This window comes from Saccostrea cucullata, unplaced genomic scaffold (genome assembly GCF_032062105.1).
Source record: "Saccostrea cucullata isolate Sc308-1 unplaced genomic scaffold, CSIRO_AGI_Scuc_v1 ctg68, whole genome shotgun sequence".
Taxonomy (NCBI): Eukaryota; Metazoa; Mollusca; class Bivalvia; order Ostreida; family Ostreidae; genus Saccostrea; species Saccostrea cuccullata.
The window spans coordinates 209876-230430 of record NW_026939588.1 but is presented as its reverse complement, the minus strand read 5'-3'; the positions used below and the strand labels follow the sequence as shown (position 1 = coordinate 230430).

Sequence of the window (20555 nt, the reverse complement as noted above, 5' to 3'; positions counted from 1 at the left end):
AAAATTCACTTAAATTTAAGGTCACAGTGACCTTGAAATAGGCCGCGACACACCTTCTACCTAAGATGTATAATTTTGCCAAGTTTGAAAGCTCTAGGTCTAATAGTTTTCTAGTTATGAGCCATACAGGATTTTTCCATATTTGGTCATAGCATCTTTAATTGTAAAGGTCACAGCGACCTACTTTTTTCGCGCACACCGTATAACAGAATGTACAACTTTCAAAGTTTTTTTTAAAAATAAACAAGTTATGAGCCGGATAAATAAAAACATAGCTACATGTAACTGCAACTGCACGGGCTAATTGTGAACACCGGATTATAGTGCTTATAAAAAGAAGCGATATCATGGCATTCTTTAAATTTTAATTATACCTTTTTAGCAATTTGAAGATCATTTGAGGTGGCATTATTGATTTTAAAAATAAATATATTCGATAAATTATTCGACTTTATTTCATCCTATACATGTATTACTGTTAACAGACGTGTTTGAGAGTTAATTAATTTTGAGTGACTATTGGTACAAAAAAAAGATGTTTTTTATTAAACAATTTGATAAAACTTAAAAATGAATTTTTAAAGAATCCATGTAATGGTATATATCTATATATTAATGTGGTCGTAATCTTAAATCCCCCCTTTCGACGCGATTAAAAATTGACAAGACTTTACAGGTAAGAACATCTAAGCTGAAGAATAACAGTAGCTGGCCCTGCCGCGGCATAAACACGGTCTCAGGTAGCACAGCGATCAAAACCCGCGACGGTGTAACGCGGAAAGGATCAATACACCGCGGAGGGGACGCGGTCTGATATGGGATCCGCGTTGCCTGTACAGTATTTTACACTATTTACAAGAGAATATTTTTATGTGTAGAAATATTACTGTCAAATTTCATCTCAAGATACTTATGAAAAAGAAAAAAAATATCACAGAGATAGGAGAGAGAGAGAATCTTGTCTATATACCTTTTCCTCTGATTTGACTGCCACTGACGTTAAATTTGTCACCATCACATCTTTCTTATCAGCTGATCCTGTCATTTTAATATCATGTTTCAGGTCATCACTGTTGTTTCCAAGGAGATCTCGAATGGTTTCATTGTAAATCTCCAGGAAAGAGGCCTCAAATTCATACTGTATAAAAAACGAAAAATACAAAATCTTCCAACCTGACAACAAAATGAATGGACCAATTTACACTCAAAGTTGAAGAGATGTAATGTCCCCATGAGCAAATCTGGGCAGTTTTCACATTAAGCAGACTTAATACATGTACTAAAAATTTATAACATTTTTGGGGTTCAATTTTAGTTCCTATCTCAATAATTACAGCTAAAAAACACAAGATACTGTATAGTGCATACATATACATGTACATGTATTTGACAGGTAAAACAGTGATTAAAAGTCCCCTACCTGCCACCCTTTGCTGACCAGGTCTTGGGTACTGTCAAATATCTGCCCCACAGCCCGGGGGATCATTCCAGCGTGCTCAGGACTGAACTCTGAAGGTCCCTCCATTGTGTGTGTCTTACCTGATCCAGTTTGTCCATACGCAAAAATACAGACATTGTATCCATCTAAGGCACTCTGTATGATATAACAAATACATGTATTCAAATAGACAGATAGAAGGACCAATACATACATCATACTATTACATAAGCTCTTCTGGTCTCTGACAAATATTGAAATAAAGCCCACAAACCAAGTCCCAGCAATCCTCATCTGTATCACTCCCCACCCCACCCCCCAACTCCTTTTGACTTTTATTGCACAATGCCTTTGCACATTTGAAAGAAATGTGGCATATACTGTATAGCGGGTTTTATTGGTGGGTGTAAAATTTGGCGTTTTGTCTGCTCAAAGGTATGCCAATAAGGCTTTCTAAATTTAATTCTTTGGTTCTCAGGCCAATTTTCTGTAAAACAGATGCGGGAGGGCGGCATTTTATTTATCATTTTATTGGCAATAAAATAGATGAGGGAGGTATTTTTTTTAATTTTAATTCGAATTTTCTGTAACATAAAGGTAATTTTTTTTAATCACAGATATACTTTCCATTTCTGGTCAAAATTTCTGCTTTATCCATTGCTTATCAGCGTGTAAACATCTTAGGTAATGTCCTCGAATGTATTTTCAAACGAAGTAGCCAAAATTTCATTGCAAATGGCTACCAGAAGTAATATTTGAATACTAAACTATGAAACAAATGAGGTCGGATTTTTTTTTCCGGATTGGTCTCCGCAATACCAACTTTTTATTTTATCAAAAATACAATAAAATTAGCAATGCGGCTACCTCAAAATGGATGCGCGCGGGCCTGAGAACCAGAATTTCAATTTTATATAGCCTAATATTGGTGTAATTTAATTTAGTGGACGCAGGGTTTCAGCGCTTTGCAGATGGACAAGAAGAAGAGTACTGACTATTTAAGCGATTAAAATTTTAGTGGACTATCATCAAAATGCGATTAAAATGTTAGCGGACTATCATCAAAATGCCAAAATAAGCCAAAATCAGCACCCCAATAAAATAACTCGCTATTCAATAGTCCAGATTTTGTCACAAATAGCCATATGGTCAGTATAGTGACAGAGAAAATAAATGAAAGGCAATCAAGTAATTTCATTAATCATTATTCATCTCTATGACCTGGACATAGAAACTTACAAATTCTAAGACAAATACCTGTACAAGTTGACAAATTTCCTCAAACACCTGAGCTTGAGTGCTGTCAGGGTTAAATACTCTGTCAAAGGCAAACTCATACTTGTTGTTCCCTTTCCTGTTTGCTGTCAAACAACTCTGTTGAATAAAAGTAAACAAAAATCCTCTTATTTTTTATGAATTTATAATTAACAATGACTCATGAAAATGACGTTACAATTTTCCGTTCAAAATTTCAAGCAATATATTTTTTTCTTTGTCATTAAATTTTCAAATCATCTTCAAATGAGGCAAAACTCAATCAAGTCAACTGTAAATATCAAATCCACACACTGACCTCGTTCAGACCAGCATCTGAGATTTTTTCCAGCTCCAGTATCTTGCTGTCTACGTCCGGGAAACCCATGTGTTGTATTGTACCATCATTTCCCAATAATTCATCTCCAAGCAGAGGACGAACTCGACAAAACACTCGGATATTTCCCTAGAAATTGATCAATAATTTACTGGTACTTATTGTTAATAATTGTTTGTAAGCATTCGCCATGTTCACAGAATTACTTAGCATTGTTAAAGATTCATAAAATATATAAGGGTGCATGTTTGCTGAAAACAAAGTCGACATCTACCAACAGATACATGGTAAGCTTGATATAAATAGCTTATTATTTGACATCTTTACATATGTATTATATTTTTCAAATTTATATAATTTTCTATAAATAACATTAGGCCATAATAAAAATATTCCTAGATTCTCATCCCCGCCCGCCCCGAATTTAAACCCCCGCCTCGATTTTTTTAAATTTCTGTTTTTCTTCGTCTTAATTCTGATCGGGATCGGTATTCATCTACCATTCTACTTTCGTTTTAAATCCCGCGAAAGTCGACATGATTTTGACAGCTGAAAAGATGGTAATTGCTGTAATACATGCGTATATATTTTAAACAAGGGTCATTGGTTGAAAAAGATTTGGTGATGATGTGAAGTAAGGCCATATAAAATTGAAATCTTGGTTCTCAGGCCCAAGCGCATCCGTTTTGAGGTAGCCGCATTGCCGATTTAATTGTATTTTTGATAAAATAAAAAGTTGGTATTGCGGAGACCAATCCGGGAAAAAAAATTATTCGTTTCGTAGTTTAGTATTCAAATATCACTTCCGGTAGCCATTTACAACGAGATTTTGGCTACTTCGTTTGAAAATACATTCGAGGACATTACCTACGATGTTTACACGCTGTTAAGCAATGGATAAAGCAGAAATTTTGACCAGAAATGGAAAGTATATATGTGATTAAAAAAATTATCTTTATGTTAAAGAAAATTCGGAAATTAAAATTAAAAAAAATACATCCCTCATCTACTTTATTGCCAATAAAATGAAAAATAAAATGCCGCCCTCCCGCATCTGTTTTGGAGAAAATTGGCCTGAGAACCAGGGAATTAAATTTAGATAGCCTAAGAGATAATTGAACCTTTACTACGACTTTTATTCGGGTATTGTAGATAAAATTACACCGATTGACCAGGTCAATAAAAAATCTGCAAAATTGAAAAAATAAAAAATATAAAATAAAAGCCGCCCGCCCGCCTCAATTTTCAAAAAATTTCGGATGAGAATCTAGCAATTTATTTATTATGGCCTTAATGGATTCTTTTAATATAGTATATAAGCTACATTTTGGTTGCATATTTATATATCAATTTTCATGTGCAGACATTTAGTAAAGCATTTTATTTTTTTCCCCCTTAAATCACACTCTGTTTCCTGACTATAAGTTAACACAATCTGAAAATAAATTCCCAAACCTTCAGCTCCTGAATGGTGTTGTGGAGTTTACGCCTCATGGTTTCGTGTTCTTGTTCCTTGATTTTAAAACTTTCTATCTGAGCCTCCATGAGCGCCACTAGCTGCTTAAGTTCTCTGATTTTACTGTCTTTTTCTCGCCCAGAACCCTCAGACTGTTGCAGACTGATCTGTAGAGCCATACAATTTACAAATGAGTTAACTAAGCATCACCTGGGAATAGTTCATAACCATTTTTTACAGAAAAACTTCTAAGAGTAGGATGTGGTCAAAACATAAATTCTCTAGACAGCAGGGATTAAATGAAATTCCATATATGTGAAGGGGGCTTAAAATTAATGGCACCCACTCCTTGAGTTCTATTTCAATGCCAAAAGGAAGAGAAAAATCCATTTAATCAGTTTTAAATATTTTGAAAATGTTTTTAAATATTTATGTAAATTTGGTACTGCTTTTTGTATGAGTCAAATTGTACAGATGAAATAAAAGCAGAGAACACTTTAATTGATGATAAAGAATTCACTTAATCATAATTGATTATTCTTTGTTTTTAAAACAAGTATACAAACCTTTGTAGCGTCGAGCTGTGCTGCAATGCCAACCTGAGCGGTTTGGAGCTCTGCTACAGAAGACTTTAGTCCTGTGATTTCTATAGTTTTAGCACTGACTTCTCCTTCTAATGAATCCTTTTGTCTTTGTAAACTGTCCCTTAGAAACGTAATGTTGTCAATTTCCATCTGTAGTTTGCGTTTTGTCTGGTCAAAATTGGTCTCCAGTTCTCTGTACAAAACATTGAAAAATTTATAGGTTATTTCGATGAACAAAACAAACAGATACAAAACACAAATAGAGCAACCCCTCCTTTTACACCACACAGATTTGGTTCTTAACATGTAAGACAGAGAAATGTTTTTCCTCTCTGTACAAGTGTCATAGTTTTCCTTCCGACTCATTCAAATGTTTTAGAATAGATAGGAATGAATATAAAACAATTTCTCAATGAAGAATACCTGGGTATTTTACTGTCTTAATTTATCCCTTGTGTAAATCTGAGACAATCAATCCTATTTTACTTTTTTTCAGCTAGGTATTCCTTGTAAATCAGGTACATGTAATCAAACTCATTTTACTATTTTTAGCTATCCCTTATAAATCCTGTAGAAAATCCAACCTAATCTGTCTCTGGTACTCCTCAATTTGTTTAGAAGCCCCGTGTACGATTTCCTCTTTGTGCTGGACATCCCCGTACAGTTTATTTTTCTCAGACTCTAGGCTGGCGATACGGATGTTGTAATCCTGTAACTGGGTCTCCAGACTGTCTCGCTTGGACGACTGCTTGTTCAGCAGTTCCTCCATGTCCTGAAGCCGACCCTTCAAGTCCCATGCTGGTCGCTTAGCTTTGGTGCCTTATACATAAACAAATACATGTAGATTAAAACCAATATATTGATGTACTAGATTAAAACTAGCATATTGATGAAGTATCATGTTCATATCGTAGCTCTGTGTAGTTACATGTATATATGCTGTTAAAAAAATGTAAAAAAAAAAAAAAAAAAATAAAAAAAAATAATATAGCAATACTTTAAACTGCTTAATTTATGCTCAGGAGAGTTTTAATCTCAAAGAACACAGCAAAAGTTTCCAGTATGTTGGAGAATTTGAAGAACATCAAGGGTAGTATACTGTATGACTAGTATAAGAAATGTTTGACAGATTGAGTACCTGTTGCCTTGGGTACAGTTGGCCCGACAGGGGGTTTCTTTTTACCTACACTTGTCTTAGAAGCTGACCCGACAGTTGGCTTCGGGGCTGCAAATAAAACAAAACAACTGGAATTTTTTTTAAAGGTAATCAGAGAAATCAATTGCAGGGATAATCAGTTTTATGATTTTTATTGTAATACTTCAGAAAATTGTATGCTTTAATGTAATATATATATGCTACAGTAACTTTAAATATTTGTAGAAGCAATCTTTCCAAAAAATAACAAAGTACTTCACACTCTATGACACATTTTCCATCATTAAGCAGATTCAAAAGGCATCAAATAACACATAAAAACATTGGGTGATTCCATAAAAGCTCCTCAATGTTCTTGGTATGACTTGTTTCGAAAGTATGATGTATGAGTGTCTAAAAATAAATGCAGAAAAAAAAAGAGACCTTGTTCAAGTTTTGTGAGGTTACCTTGTACAACTTTTAAAACAATAAACTGAAGACCTCCTTACTTTTCTTTACTGCTGGTCTCACCACGCCTGTAGTTGTTCTGTTGAGAACCGAGTTAGATCGCAGGCTTCCTGTGCTGCTACTTGACCGGAAACTATTGTTCAAGCTGGATTTCCCCACTGACTGAATGCTTGTGTCATGAAGATTTTCTGTTGATGCACTAAGTATTTTCCTCCTTTTTTCAGTTGCTACCACTTTTGGAGCATTCTGTCAAATTGCATAGATTACAAGTTAGCTAATTCTTTCATATCAAGCTTTTTGAATTTGAGAAAAAAATCTATATAATATATAAGTTAATTACAGAATTATAAGCATGATAGGCATGACATATGAGGCATACTTTGCATATCTTCCGATGAAGAGTTTTAGTGGCATTAGCATTTATGTAAAATTTAGTGAAGCACAATTAATTGTCTGTTTACTATATGACATTTAATGATGGGGAAAAAAATCACTATCTACCGCAATGCGGTGTTCACTCGGCTCTGGGCAATTGTCTAGAATATGTACTTATGTAATTTTGTCAGGAGAAATTAAAAATACCATGAGAAGTCCAGAATACATGACCAGATTGGTAGATAGCTGCAGATCTGTAGCGTCATGGTTTTATATATTTGTCTTTGACCATAACGCTACAGATCCCGTAGTGCAAAAAAGGTGCAATTTACAGCGCAATATTTTTTGCGCTCTTTTGGGGAGAATTTCTCTACTTTCCAGCATCGTTCAATCAACTACCTTTCAACCCCTAATTCTAGACACATTATTTAATTAATTTGTATATTTTATCTATCTCCAAACCCTTTATAGTCGTCTCTACAAGTGATAAACTCGCTTGATCATGTTGATTAAAATTATTTGTTAGATTACTGAAAATTCATATCCAGAAAGTTTATTGCCTGTAGAGACAACTGTAAATGGTTAGGAGGTGGATAAACTATACATATTGGCCACAGAATGTGTCTAGAATTAGAACGTGAGAGGTAGTTGATTGACCAAAGCTAGGAAGTGGAGAAATTCTCCCCAAAAGAGTGCAAAAAAAATATTGCGCCGTAAATTGCACCTTTTTTGCACTACGGGATCTGTAGCGTTATGGTCAAAGACAAATATATAAAACCATAACGCTACAGATCTGCAGCTAATTGGTATAGACATGTAATTTATGAGGAAACTATAATGAAAAAGATAACAACCTCATCAGGACTGCGGGCTCTCTTCTTAGCACTAAACGTCGGTAAACGACTTCGAGTCGCAGCTGAAATTTTCTTATCCTGTACAATTATAAACATCAATATTTACCATGTGTACAGTCACACTTAAAGCATATTTACTCATTCATCTTAACTTTCAATATGAGATATTTCATTACAATGTCAATATCTTATTTTCTATTGTTTTCATGTGTCATTCAAATATATATTTAGATCAAATAACCTGTGTTTCTGCCATCACTTAAACTTTCCGTGTTTTACGATATTATTCTCATTTCGAATCTTGCAGCTAAAATATAACGTACAATTTCATTGGTCACTTTGTATATGAATACTAAACGCTGATTGGATAATTTTAGAAGTAGTAGAGTCGTACCACAACATACTCGACTTATAATCAATGCTTGTATTAGCAATCCAACTGAAAGTTAGATAAAATAAAATTATGCTTCAACAAAGTAATAATAACTAAGAGAAAACAAAGTTCAACAGTCCGTATTCCTTAAAGCTCGCTGAACAATGATATTGTTTTTTTTCATGGGCTAATGTGATATTGTCTTTTTTTTTTTTTACCATTATTATGTTTATCACTTACACAGATATTGCATTTAAATAATTATTATGAAAAAACGTATATGTTGTGATAAACTAATTGAAGACATAATTCAGTTTTACACTGATGTCTTCATTCTTCAAGTGTAAATGTAGTCGAAGTGCACCAAATGATTTTAAATTTTGCCGCGTCAAGCACCTGATTTTTATTTTACGACCTTCAATTTTTAACTGACGTTGATATTTCATTTTTCGTTATTTAAGACCACATATAAAATGTTTTAAGAAAGTTTCATTAAAATAAGGAAAGCTAAATAAATGAAAATAATATTATTTGTTTTTCAACAAATCACGACAACCAGATTAAGAAAGCTGGTTGCTACACAACAATTTTATCCGAGGAAAACTAAATATCTAGTAATTTTTTTTCAAAGCTGACAAAATATGGTAAGAACAAAACATTGTTTTGTTAGAAGTAACTGTTCTTGGTATATTGTAATTACCAAATCCATATCACTGACCAGTAAACGCACTCTGTAGTTGTCTGTGCCGGACCGAATTTTCTCAGATTTGATACATCAGTCATTGGATGTAGATTTCGGTCAATCTTAGAGCACCCAACTAGTGATACAGAAATCTCTAATGACATCCTAGGAATTTGACATTAGCATTCTTATGCTATTAAATATATTTCGTTGATCATGTTGATGTCCACCCTTCCCATTCTGACATGATTTTTTTATTTAATATTTATTTATTTTGTGATCTGCTGATGGGATATAAATATCTCCAAAAAGAGATAGATGTTGTACAGAAGGAAAATGTTTATGAATATAATAAATTGACCCTACATTGTCTTAACAGGCAGGCTTGATGCTTCGATCATGTAGGTCCACATGCAGTGCCTCGTTTAATTTTTTATGACAGGTTATTTTGTATGCTCATATATATCAATTTGTCTCCAGAGACTGCTGAAGTAATAGTTTATATAGTTAGTGGAATGTATGAAGAATTGTTGAAATAGGGGCAAATACTTTGTATCAGCACTATTGCTATGTGAAACAAAGTGTGTATGAAATAAATTTTTATTCCCAATTTATTTTGAATATTTAAGCCTCCAAAGCCAAAACTCAGCAAGGCTGAAAAGGAGAAGCTGAAAGCAGAGGAGGATTTGAGGAAAGCAGCGGAAGAAGGTATACAATACAATAGAATATAGAATAACCAAGTAAAATATGAATTGTAGATATACAGAATGTGTAAGAAAAGCATAAAAGTTTACAAATGAATATCAGTGAATTTTCAGAATTAACTAATAGACTAGTACAGGAGGCCTATTTACCTGTTGTGTTTAAATTGAATGTTTTATCAAACAGAGGAACTAAAGGCAATATTGCTTTTGCTTCAAAAATATATTAACTTACAAATTTAAAAGTTCTCATATGTAAAGCGTATTTAAATGTAGATTTTTGGGCAATGTTTAAGTACCCCTATCACCCCCACCCCTTCCTTTTTTGGTGCAAATATACTAGGAGTGATATAAATGGAATAATTGTAGTTTCTTTCATGTCATTATTTCACATTTGCATAGATGAAGGCCTAGTACACCCCTCATGATATTGTAACAGTGTTACGCATTCTTTCAATCAGAATGTCGTCGCTTCTAAAGTTAAAATGAAAATTCCGTATTCGTCCACATTAACTTCAAAATATCAAACATTAAACTCTTCATCTATTTCAATTTCTATGAAAAAGAAAAGGGAAAATGAGGTGGGACTTACACTCATTACCTCTTTAACATGTTTGGATTGAGTATGTATATGTTATCATCATTTTGATGCAGTTGTAAAGATATCATTGGAATATAAGAGAGTTTTTTAATAATTAATCTACAGGAAAAGAAAGACAGACGAGTCGAAATGACTCAACTGAATGCCATCCTGCAAAGCAACAGAGAGGCACTTCAGAATCTCCACAATGAAAGACGAAAACAAATGAAGGTACCTGTTTATCAAAATTGAAAAAGGCATAATTATTAAACGACAGACTTCTCTCCCTATTTGCTGTGAAGTATATAGAGCTTAAATAATTATCTGAAGACCTAAGTTTAATCAGTAAAGAATTAATTGTTTATTGCATCTGAAAATTGTTTTGTAGTGGAACCGGTACATGAGATGTGATGGTTCTCCCGACCCCACAAACCAAGGGGAGATAAATACATACATTAATCTTAGATTGGAAGACACTGCACATGATGATGTTGAATCTGTCTTCAAAGCCAGTGAATTAGACACAAAGGTCAGGGGATTTTAATAAATATGAGTTATTGCGTATAGAGTATAAATTGATCTATGACAAATATGAAATGAGTATGATGTAAGGGATGCACAGAATATAACCCTCCTCTTTCCCTCTTAATATTGTAACAGCTAATAATGGAACTGAACTTTTTACTGGAGGACACACCACCAGAAGAAATAACGGACAGAGAAAAGTATCTGTACAATCAAGTAAGAACATTTAGAGAAGATTCACCAAATCTAAATGTGACCACAATTGACGTAATGTCTAAGTCTCTTAGATGATTGATAATTTCATTTGGTCTTTGCAAGTCAATTTCATATTGATAAGGTTATGTTTTTACTTCACTATTTAAAGATCTGTTGACTATTTCTATGATAAATATTTTTGTTGTTTATTCACTTACTGGTAATTTTTTTTAGATAAAGGAAGAGTTACAGGCCTTGATTAAAAAGAAGATGGATTCTGCCACGCTCCAGTTGTTACAGGAGGCAACAGACCGTGCCGACTCGGAGACCTTTAACCTTCAGTTTGAACACAAGAGTCCTGATGTGTGCCTCAGTATCTGGGGAAATCTCAGTAAAAATCCCAGGTCTGATTTCTACAATGTTGAATTAAAAGTTATAATGTTAACTCAATCTCATTACAAAAGAAAGACTCTTAGGGGAGATGTGTGCAGGGAAGTCTGCGATGCTAGTTGAAATATGCTACTAACTTGTACTATTAACTATACATTTAAAACTATACTTCCTTACTCACATTTAGTAAATCTAAAAAGCATAAGTAATACATGGAACTTAGTTATCTACAAAAATTCATCATTTACAATTCTATACTTGATATTACGTACATGTACAACTAAAGTGCAGAATTATGTGAGTGACAATAAACACCACATAGAAATATTTTTAGTGTGTATTACATGGACTATTATTGTCTTTTTTGATGTGTCATCTTTTATAAACTTTCAGAATTAAGTCATTTGAGTTTGCCAAGCAGGGACTGACATTTGAAATTCCCCGAGTGTTGTGTTTGTCTGACTGTGCTATTCGTGTTCTGGATCCTAAATATGACCACTATTCACCTACATGTAAAAGCTTCTATCCAAGACAAAAGGTCAAAAAAGGTAATTAAAAAGTGGCTACAATTTCCTCTGTATTTTAAAGAAAATCTTGTCACTGTCCTGTCCATGGGATATTGGTGCCAATCAAGTAAATTCAGGTTTGTGGGAATCTTCAATATGTTGAATAGCAGGAAAAGGGCAAGTTGAGTCCACATTTTTAACTATACTGATCTGTAATTTTTTTTATGTTGAAAACATTATTTCAAGATCTTAGTAAATTTTTCTGAGTTTTGAAATATAAAATCTTAACTGTATTGAGAGAAATATGTACATGTAGATTTGTGATTGTAAAGTGAAGATTTGAGAGAAAAGTCAGTAATTTTAATGATCTGTTGTCGTAAGTTGAGGCCCCTGTTGAGGAACCCCAGCCAGAGGAAGGGGAGGAGAAAAAGGAGGAGAAAAAGGAGGAGGAAAAGAAAGAGGAGGAGCCAGAGGAAAAAGAGAAGGAACCAACAGTAAGTAGGGAGGGGCAGGGGCTGGGGGATGACCTGGTAGGGAGAGGAGAACTGTCACTGGAAAACTGTACCTTAATTTTTATATTTTTATAACTAAGTATATGACAAGAATTGGGGGGGGGGATCCAACAGGTACAACAGGGGAATGACCCAGGAAAACTGTATTTTAAATTTCTATGAATAGATTATACTCAGAGGAATACAAGAATATTGTTTAAATTTGTTTAAAATAGAAAATTAGAAACAAATATGCTAAGATTTTAAATGAAAAGAAAAATATTCTATATTCTATCTTCATATAAAGAATTTGAATAAAAAGAGAACAGATATGAATACTTAGGAGAATTTTAAGTAAACCCCCCCCCCCTTTAAAAAAAGGATCACAATATCAATTCAAAAACAAAAAAATACAAAACAAAAAAACAAACAAACAACCCCCCCCCCCCCCCCCCCCCCCCAAAAAAAAAAAAAAACACACACACACAAAAAGAAAAAACAAACTTTTCGTGTATAACAAGGTTTCTTGTTGAGTTCACTCCCATTTGATAATATTTTCTTGTGAATTATACACATTTCTATTGAAGGATTATGCACTTGAGTCAATTGTAAGTTTTTATTAAAAGTCTTTAGCATCTGTTTAGTGATTGGTATAGCTTTAACTTTATATTCATTTCACATTTTATAATCTATTACACATTTAGTATATTATGTGTACTTTATAAATAAGTGATATTGTAGTGGTATACGACTATTATAACATACTGTTATTATTTATATCACTGTTATGATTTCATCACATTTTGTTGAAAATGATTTATTTTTTTAAAATGTAAATGCTTAGTATAGTGTAAAACCAATTGATTTATGATTTTTTTGAGCAGTGCACAATGGGGAAAGGTTTTTCTGTTTTGTTCTTCTGATCACAATGGCTTGATTGGGTGAACACACCTGTTAGGGTCAGTAGGTTGTGGAAATGCACTTTATGGACAAAATATGGATACACTTATTACACCACAAACTGGCACAAAGCCTTGGAATTATAGCTCTACTGGTCAGAGACCAGAAGAGCATATGTGAGAGTAAGGTGTCCATCATCTGTCTAGCTCTCTATTTGCCTGTAAACAATTTTCAAAATTCTACTCCTCCTACAGGTTTGGTCTGATTTCAGTATAACTTGGCACACTCGTAGACTACATGAAGGTACATAATCGTTATTTATTTTGTCAGTTTTTGATTTTGATGAACAGTGCTGTCATGGTTACTAAAAATAGAAATGTCTGTGAAATACTTTTGAAACACTACTCCTCATCAGTTTTGGTGCGATTTTGATATAACTTGGCATACAACCACACTATACTTAGATACATGATAGTCTTAATCCTTTTTTTTGGAATTTAATGATGTTGACATGGTTGCCAAAAATCAACATTTCTTTTAAAAGGCTACTCCTCCTAGTTACCTTGCTATAAAATGATACTTAACCAAGGATCATTATTCTAGCTATTTTAAAATTTATTGCTGTTGCAAAGTTTAAAGTCCAAGTGCTACTTTTCTTTTCCTATGTTATAAGTACAAACCAGCAGAGCTACAGTTGCATCAGAGACTTTCTAGTTGTACTGTTAAAAGGATAGATCACTTTGAATTGCAATGAATATTTGGGGTAGAGAGCTGGGGGGGGGGGGGGGGGGGGGGGGGGTCATAGTTGCTACACCTTCACCTGAGTATTATTTTATGTTAGATTTATATATTTTTGATTTACAGCATTTAACATGTTTAATGACAGAAACTTACTTCAGTCTATACATGTACATCCGACTCGGGTCATCTCACTGAAATGAATGTTTTTACTTTTTTAAGTACATTAATGTTATGTTTGTTTGTAGCTCTTTATAGGCATGCACATTTTTCTCTTGAATATTGTATTAGATATTTTTGTTGAGTATATTGTTGTGATGAGAAGATGATGGTAAAAAATAACATCCACATGTGGTAAAAATATTGAAAAGACTGCAGGATAAGTGAGCTTTTAATTTTTTTGCAACAATTTTCAGACTGGAGAAGGAAACAAACCGGTATTACAGAACATGTTTTATTAATAGAGAAATGTTAAAACTAATAATTATTCTAAAAATTGAGTTCTAGAATATGTGTTAAAGGAAAGTGTTTACTGTAAACATAAAAATGCTCCATCTGGTAAAAATCTGTATATATTTTTAGTATTTTACAAGGAAGGAAGAAAATGTTGAATTTCAACTCATGTGTAAATAAGTAAAGAGAAATCTTGTGTTTTCCTTTCTCATACTCATCTTAGGTCTTTGTGAAAAAATTACCCCTGCAAAAGGTTTGATAGTCACGAAATATATTCCTAGTATTCGATACATATTTCATGTTTACAGTAATAAATCCTAATGGAGTTTTTAACACACACAAGTTTTTATGATGTCTGACATAATTATAGGCATTTCTGAATTGAAAAGATTTGAAAATTAACTAACTATATATCACTGAGTTTGTAACTTTGTTAACTACTGGATTATGTTAGGCTGATTGCATGGGCATGTATGTTGTATGTAAAATATGTTTCAGATCTAGATTTTCATGGATTTGCTTGAAATGACATAAAAGCAGTATGTTTTTGTTCCATTGAAATAAATCCAGTCCATTCATATTGCTTTATTTTAGCATAATGAAATAAACAGTCTCAATTTTAAATGCCTTTTTTTCGATATGTTAAAAGTCAAATTTCAATTTTTACCTTTGGAAAGAAGTACAAAGACTTATGATTGAATACAATGTCTCCATCTTTATTTGATTTCCTATCTCCTGTGTTCTAGGATCTAATGGCTGCTCTGGCTGAATTAGAGGATGGACCAAAAGAAGAAGAGGAAGAAACAGAGAAGAAGGAGGAAGAAAAAGAGGAAGATATTGAGGAATATGAGGAGCCTAAAACTCCTGGTAAGTCCTATTGAGGAATATCAGGTTGTCCAAATCTCCAGATAAATCCTTTTAAGGAATATGAGAAGCCTGAAACTCATTGTAAGTTATTGAGGAATGTGAGGAGTATGAATATGTGGTAATTCTGGTAAATCCAATTAAGGAATATGAGTAGCCTAAAACTCTTGGTATTAAGTCCTTTTGAGTCTAAAATGTGTTGTAAGATATTGAGGAATATGAGGAGCCTAAAACTCCTGGTCTGTAATACTGAGAAATATGAGAATTAGCCTTAAACTTCTGTTCAGTCCTTTTTTTCTAAAACTACTCTGGTTTGTTCTCTGAGGAATATTAGAGGCCTTTAACCCCAAATACTGTAAATGTATTATATTTGGCTTGTACAATATTTGGCGGAAATTGATTTTTGAATAGGTTAGCGAAGATTTGATATAGCGCATTTCTGCATGTTCTTATATGTGCAAGACATTTAGCCTTGTACTTGAATAAGTGGACCCTCACCAAAGGTGAAAGATACACAGCCAAAAATAAATATTTAATGCTAAGTCCTTCTGAGGAATACAAGGAACCTAAAACCCCGGATAATGGTCTGATGTAGGACTCTAGGTAACCTTTCTAAAGGTGATTTCCACAATGCTGATGTTGTAATAACATGTATATATTAGAAAATTTCTTAATAACTCTCTGTTTGTTCTATAGAGCCTCTGGAGTGGGAAGATTTTGAAGAGGATGAAGATGTGGTGGATCTAAGAGCTAATGATATTGTGGGGGGTGTATTCCACTTTGATCTTATGGCACTCCCTCCCCAACCCAAAACCATGAACAAATGGATCGTCACTAGATGTAAGGACAGTCTATTTTTAAGGAGGGGGGATATTGTCATAATGTTTAATATTATATTTAATATTATATTATCTTGGTTTTATGGCATTAAATGCCCCTGTTTGTAATAATTTTAACAACTTGAAATGACAGATGTAGGATATATGCAAATACACTAGACTCTTACATCCAATTAAAAGTGTGCTTGTTAATTTTTGTAACAGTGGTGGATCCCCCAGAAATCGAGTACATAGATTATGTAGCTGACTCAGTCACACAGATGCCCAAGGAAAACCAGAGTAGTGGTAATACCCCAGTCCAAGGGGAGAAGAGAGATGATAAACCACCCATAGGAATTGCAATGAAGTAAGAGAGAGAGAGAGAGAGAGAGAGAGAGAGAGAGAGAGAGAGACTGACTTATATCTTGATGGAGTGAGAAAGAGAGAGAAAGATTATAGAAAATCCAACATATTTTGATTGCTGTGGGTATTTTTTCAGACTTCCAAGTCATGTGCTGTTTTCTGAGGAGCCCCTCATTGCTCGCTGGGATTACAAGAAGAAATACTGGAGACAGGATGGATTTACAGATATGAGCTATGATGAAGGTCTGTGGCTCAACACTGATTTAATGAACTAAACTGCAGCACTGTGAGAACTGGTATCTACTTATATTACCAGTTTTCAGACTGCTGGAATTTATATATATTTCTTATTACCAGGTAACCTTGATACAGATCTATAAAATAAAGCATTATGGTATTAAGCTATGCTGATATAAATTTTAAGCCTATTTTTTTTTGTTTACAGATAACAGGATTTTCTCCTTTAAGACGGCGTACTTTGGACTTTTCGCCCTCCTTCAGGACTCCCACCTTAACATGCCGTTCCAGTCCTGGGAGCTCCGCCCACATAAAACTAATGCCTGTGTCCTCACCATTATAGCAGCCATCGTAGAAGTGGAAATCGAAATAAAGGTATAATCTTATAAAGATACTTCAATTATACGATTTTATAAGCTTCCTTTATGAAGACAACTGTTTTCATTTTAAGTTCTCTATAATAAAGCAAATATATTGTAAACTAGATGAGATCTCGTTGCGAGCAACGATAATTTCAGTAAGGAATTGATTTTGACTGAGATAAAAGAGAATGACTTTAAGTTTCCCTTCATTAAATTTAAAATTTGTGCTTTTTAAAATCAACAAATTATTAAGGCTGAAAAAATATTTTTTTGAGCAAATATTCAAGTTTGTCCCTTGTAATCTTTTTACGTAATATGATCAATGTTATCATATATTGATGCAAATCGTTATGATGTAATTTTGCCCCAGTAATATATATTTTTGTTTTGTAGGATGCCTTGTGCCCCTCTAAGTAAACCCGAATTTGAGGGGTCAGACCCTTTTTCTTGAATCAAATGAAAGGTCTTATGATTTTGAAGATTTTTTGTCACACCTAAAGAATTTATCGTTGTATATAACAACTTAAATATTTTATATTAGTACTACAAGTCCTTAATGGGGCCGTTTTACAAAAATTCAAAGTATGCATATTGTTTGCATTATTCCGACATGTTTTCTTATTGTTTAATGTAAAATATTCCCCATTTTAAAATATAAAGCATCAAATATTTGATATTCTCCTTTGTGATTAAGTAACATATAAATAAATTTGTATCATATATAGTTTACATGTCGTTAAGATAACACTTTTGCTTCAGTAATTTATGCAGATCATGATTAGAGAGTTATATAAATTTGTTCCCAGCTGATGACTCCTCCAAATATGTCAGCATTCAAAACAAGGTCAGATAAATCTAAGATTTTTTGTTCAGTACTGCAATAGCTAAGATTTCTATTTGTGATACTACGTCTTATAAACAAAAATTCAAAGTTTCAAATTGAATTCATTTCCTTCTTTTGTTCAATCTCACTTTAAGACAGAAATTTAACAACATATCTTTTGTTTGAATTCTTTCATTTCTTTAATTCAATATTGTATCAAAAGAATAAAGCAATCATATTTGAATATATTTACCTCTCGTTCATTTTAGAATCCTATTGTTACAAACTGGCTGTATGAACAAATGGCACTGCTGTCGTCTGCGATGGCCTTCTCCTGGTCCAAGTGGAACAGCGAGATGGAGACAAGTGATAAAGTTTTGTTCCAGGGATCTGAAGCTCTGGAGGATGAACCGCTGCTGGAGGTAGGGGCCACAGAAGGGGGCAAAATATATAAAACTATACCTTATATTGGAGCAAGTTTTTTGACAACACCTATCCTGATTTATTATTGTAGATATGTAAAAGTGGAAATTTTAGCGAGACACAAATTTAGCGATTTGTCCTCAAAAAGTGATATTCAATTTTTAGCGAGATGTAATATTAGCGATTTTAAAATGCTCACTAAAGAAGCTATTACATATAAAATGCAATTAATTTTTAGCGATATTCAATTTTAGCGATCCACTCTCGTAAATGCCAAAATTTTAAATATATTGTAAAAATTCTGCTTGTACATCTTCAAGCTCTCTGTAATTTTCATAAAAAATGTTTTACTTAAGACTGTAAGTCTGATATAATAATAAACTCAGGTCAGATTTTAATACAATTAAATGACAGATTTTCTCAAACTGTGTTTTACAGGAGGACTGGGGTGTTTACATGGCCACGAAGAAGAGATGCATGAAGCTCCGCTGTACAGAGTTTGATGAAGAGTTCTCAGAGGAGTACGCTGAGGGAACAACAGTAAGTCTCCCAGACATGTAGATGGTGTGAACTTGTGACTTTTCCAAACGAAGTCAATACTTTTATTTGGACTTGTTATTACCACATAATAACTTTTCCCAAAGATTTTTTGTTAATAATGCGCAAATATGCTTTAAAGTTTTTATTTCTTGTAATATATTGTTCCAATACTGACAAAATTTAAAAATACAATGTAAACAAAAATATTTTTTGGTCAAAAATGGAGGAATTCATTGAAGGAAGGCAGTTATTGATAACGCGCTAATATTTTCCAGTATCTATGGGATATGCAATGTTGTTGGTATTTTCAATATCTATCCACATGCAATGTCGTTTTCAGTTCCGCTCCAACCTGTACCATACCGTGTTGACTCAGTGCTCTGAGGAAGCCAAGGAGAGAATCAACAACTCCAGTTATCAGTACGTGGACTGTGTGGAGCAGATACTGAAGGCTACTAAAGTACTCACATACTCCTAATGAAGACTTTCATACTCCTAATGGAGAGCTGCGTAAAGGGAGACAACTTCTATTCAAAGACTTGCATAGTGTGAAAATGTGGGGAGGCATCTGTGTACAAAGGCGAAAGCTGTTAACATGGATATGTCTTTTCATGATATGATTCTTCATACATGTATTTTAATTTTGATATGTTAAACTGTGTTTTGAATGAAGAAATTTACTTGTGTCTTATTTCAAAAGTTAAAAACTCAAAAAAAAAATGTGCTTTAAACAGGAAAACTGTTCAATTGTGATATGCTCTAATGCTAAGTTTTTTTTCAAAATCAACAAAAAATGGAAAACAAGCATAATCTTTTTATGTAAACCAAGCTTTTTTATGTTTCATTGTTGTAAATATTTTTTTGTTTTGTACTTCTTTATGATAGAATGGACAGTCACGTTACATTGAAATGTTAAGATTCTAATTGTAAATATTTCTTACAAAGTGCATTAAAATAAAATTGAGATAAATATCTGTTAATATTTTTTTTTGGTAAAATTTAATTATGATTGTAATTTTTTGTGTATGATATCTTTAAAGTTATGTTTCCTGATGACATTTTTTACAAAAAAGACTGAATCAAGGGATTTTCATACATTTAGTCAATAGTTGCATCCATCTGTCTTCCATTTATGTAAAATTCACATGTATCTGTAAATCAAGGCATTTGCATTTGGAGGCATTATTTCCCCATGTTAAAGGTGCACATCACAAAATAAATCCAACAGGAAATCTCTCTATTTTGAAGATTCTTCCATATATGTATAATCTGTATAAATCTCATTGTTCATTCATCAATTTTTCATTGTAAATTCCATAAAATTTTTGACAATAAGTGAAACAAGGGTAAAAAATAAACCATGTTAAGTCTGTAAAATATTGTACAGCATCTCAACATTCTCCTGGTCCATGGACAAGAACAAGTCACAAATCCATGTACTTAAGGTTGAGGATTCTGGTCCATTTATTCACACCTTAATAAATATAGTATATGAATTGGCATAAATCTTGTAAATTCCATAAAATATGCCAGTGAAACATAACAAAATGTAAAGTCTGTAAATGTGTTTTACTGAAAGCTCATATAATAAATCACTGATTTTGATAGACAAGTGACAGTTTGCTTATCAGACCTATGTTATGGATATACATTCAGATATGAAAGCAATGTAAAACTTATATACACACAA

General features: G+C 33.1%; 2 protein-coding genes across 3 annotated transcripts in view; one reads left to right on the top strand and one right to left on the bottom strand.

Annotated features, from left to right (window-relative positions):
- Positions 1 to 8245, bottom strand: part of LOC134253395 (carboxy-terminal kinesin 2-like) — a 29136-nt gene extending 20891 nt beyond the window's left edge. Inside the window, exons 1-11 of one of the 2 annotated variants that reach the window (XM_062735920.1) lie at positions 8143 to 8245; positions 7902 to 7979; positions 6714 to 6918; positions 6208 to 6294; positions 5654 to 5888; positions 5052 to 5262; positions 4485 to 4652; positions 3012 to 3158; positions 2696 to 2812; positions 1421 to 1594; positions 971 to 1138 (exon numbers count right to left, since the gene is read on the bottom strand). In XM_062735920.1, the coding sequence (XP_062591904.1) occupies positions 971 to 1138; positions 1421 to 1594; positions 2696 to 2812; positions 3012 to 3158; positions 4485 to 4652; positions 5052 to 5262; positions 5654 to 5888; positions 6208 to 6294; positions 6714 to 6918; positions 7902 to 7979; positions 8143 to 8157 (1605 nt within the window). In that variant the 5' untranslated portion in view covers positions 8158 to 8245. The remainder of the gene's footprint in view (positions 1 to 970; positions 1139 to 1420; positions 1595 to 2695; positions 2813 to 3011; positions 3159 to 4484; positions 4653 to 5051; positions 5263 to 5653; positions 5889 to 6207; positions 6295 to 6713; positions 6919 to 7901; positions 7980 to 8142) is intronic. The other variant, XM_062735921.1, reaches the window with a different exon arrangement.
- Positions 8246 to 8767: 522 nt separating this feature from the next.
- Positions 8768 to 19626, top strand: LOC134253402 (dynein axonemal intermediate chain 7 homolog). The gene is made up of 20 exons (XM_062735928.1): positions 8768 to 8918; positions 9586 to 9664; positions 9845 to 9855; positions 10224 to 10238; positions 10364 to 10468; positions 10626 to 10766; positions 10898 to 10978; positions 11192 to 11361; positions 11741 to 11895; positions 12235 to 12347; positions 14399 to 14419; positions 15182 to 15302; positions 15996 to 16139; positions 16343 to 16484; positions 16617 to 16723; positions 16926 to 17092; positions 17864 to 17923; positions 18172 to 18324; positions 18764 to 18865; positions 19206 to 19626. The coding sequence occupies exons 1-20, from the start codon at positions 8916 to 8918 to the stop codon at positions 19341 to 19343; spliced, it is 2028 nt and encodes a 675-aa protein (XP_062591912.1). The 5' UTR covers positions 8768 to 8915; the 3' UTR covers positions 19344 to 19626.
- Positions 19627 to 20555: the final 929 nt, after the last annotated feature.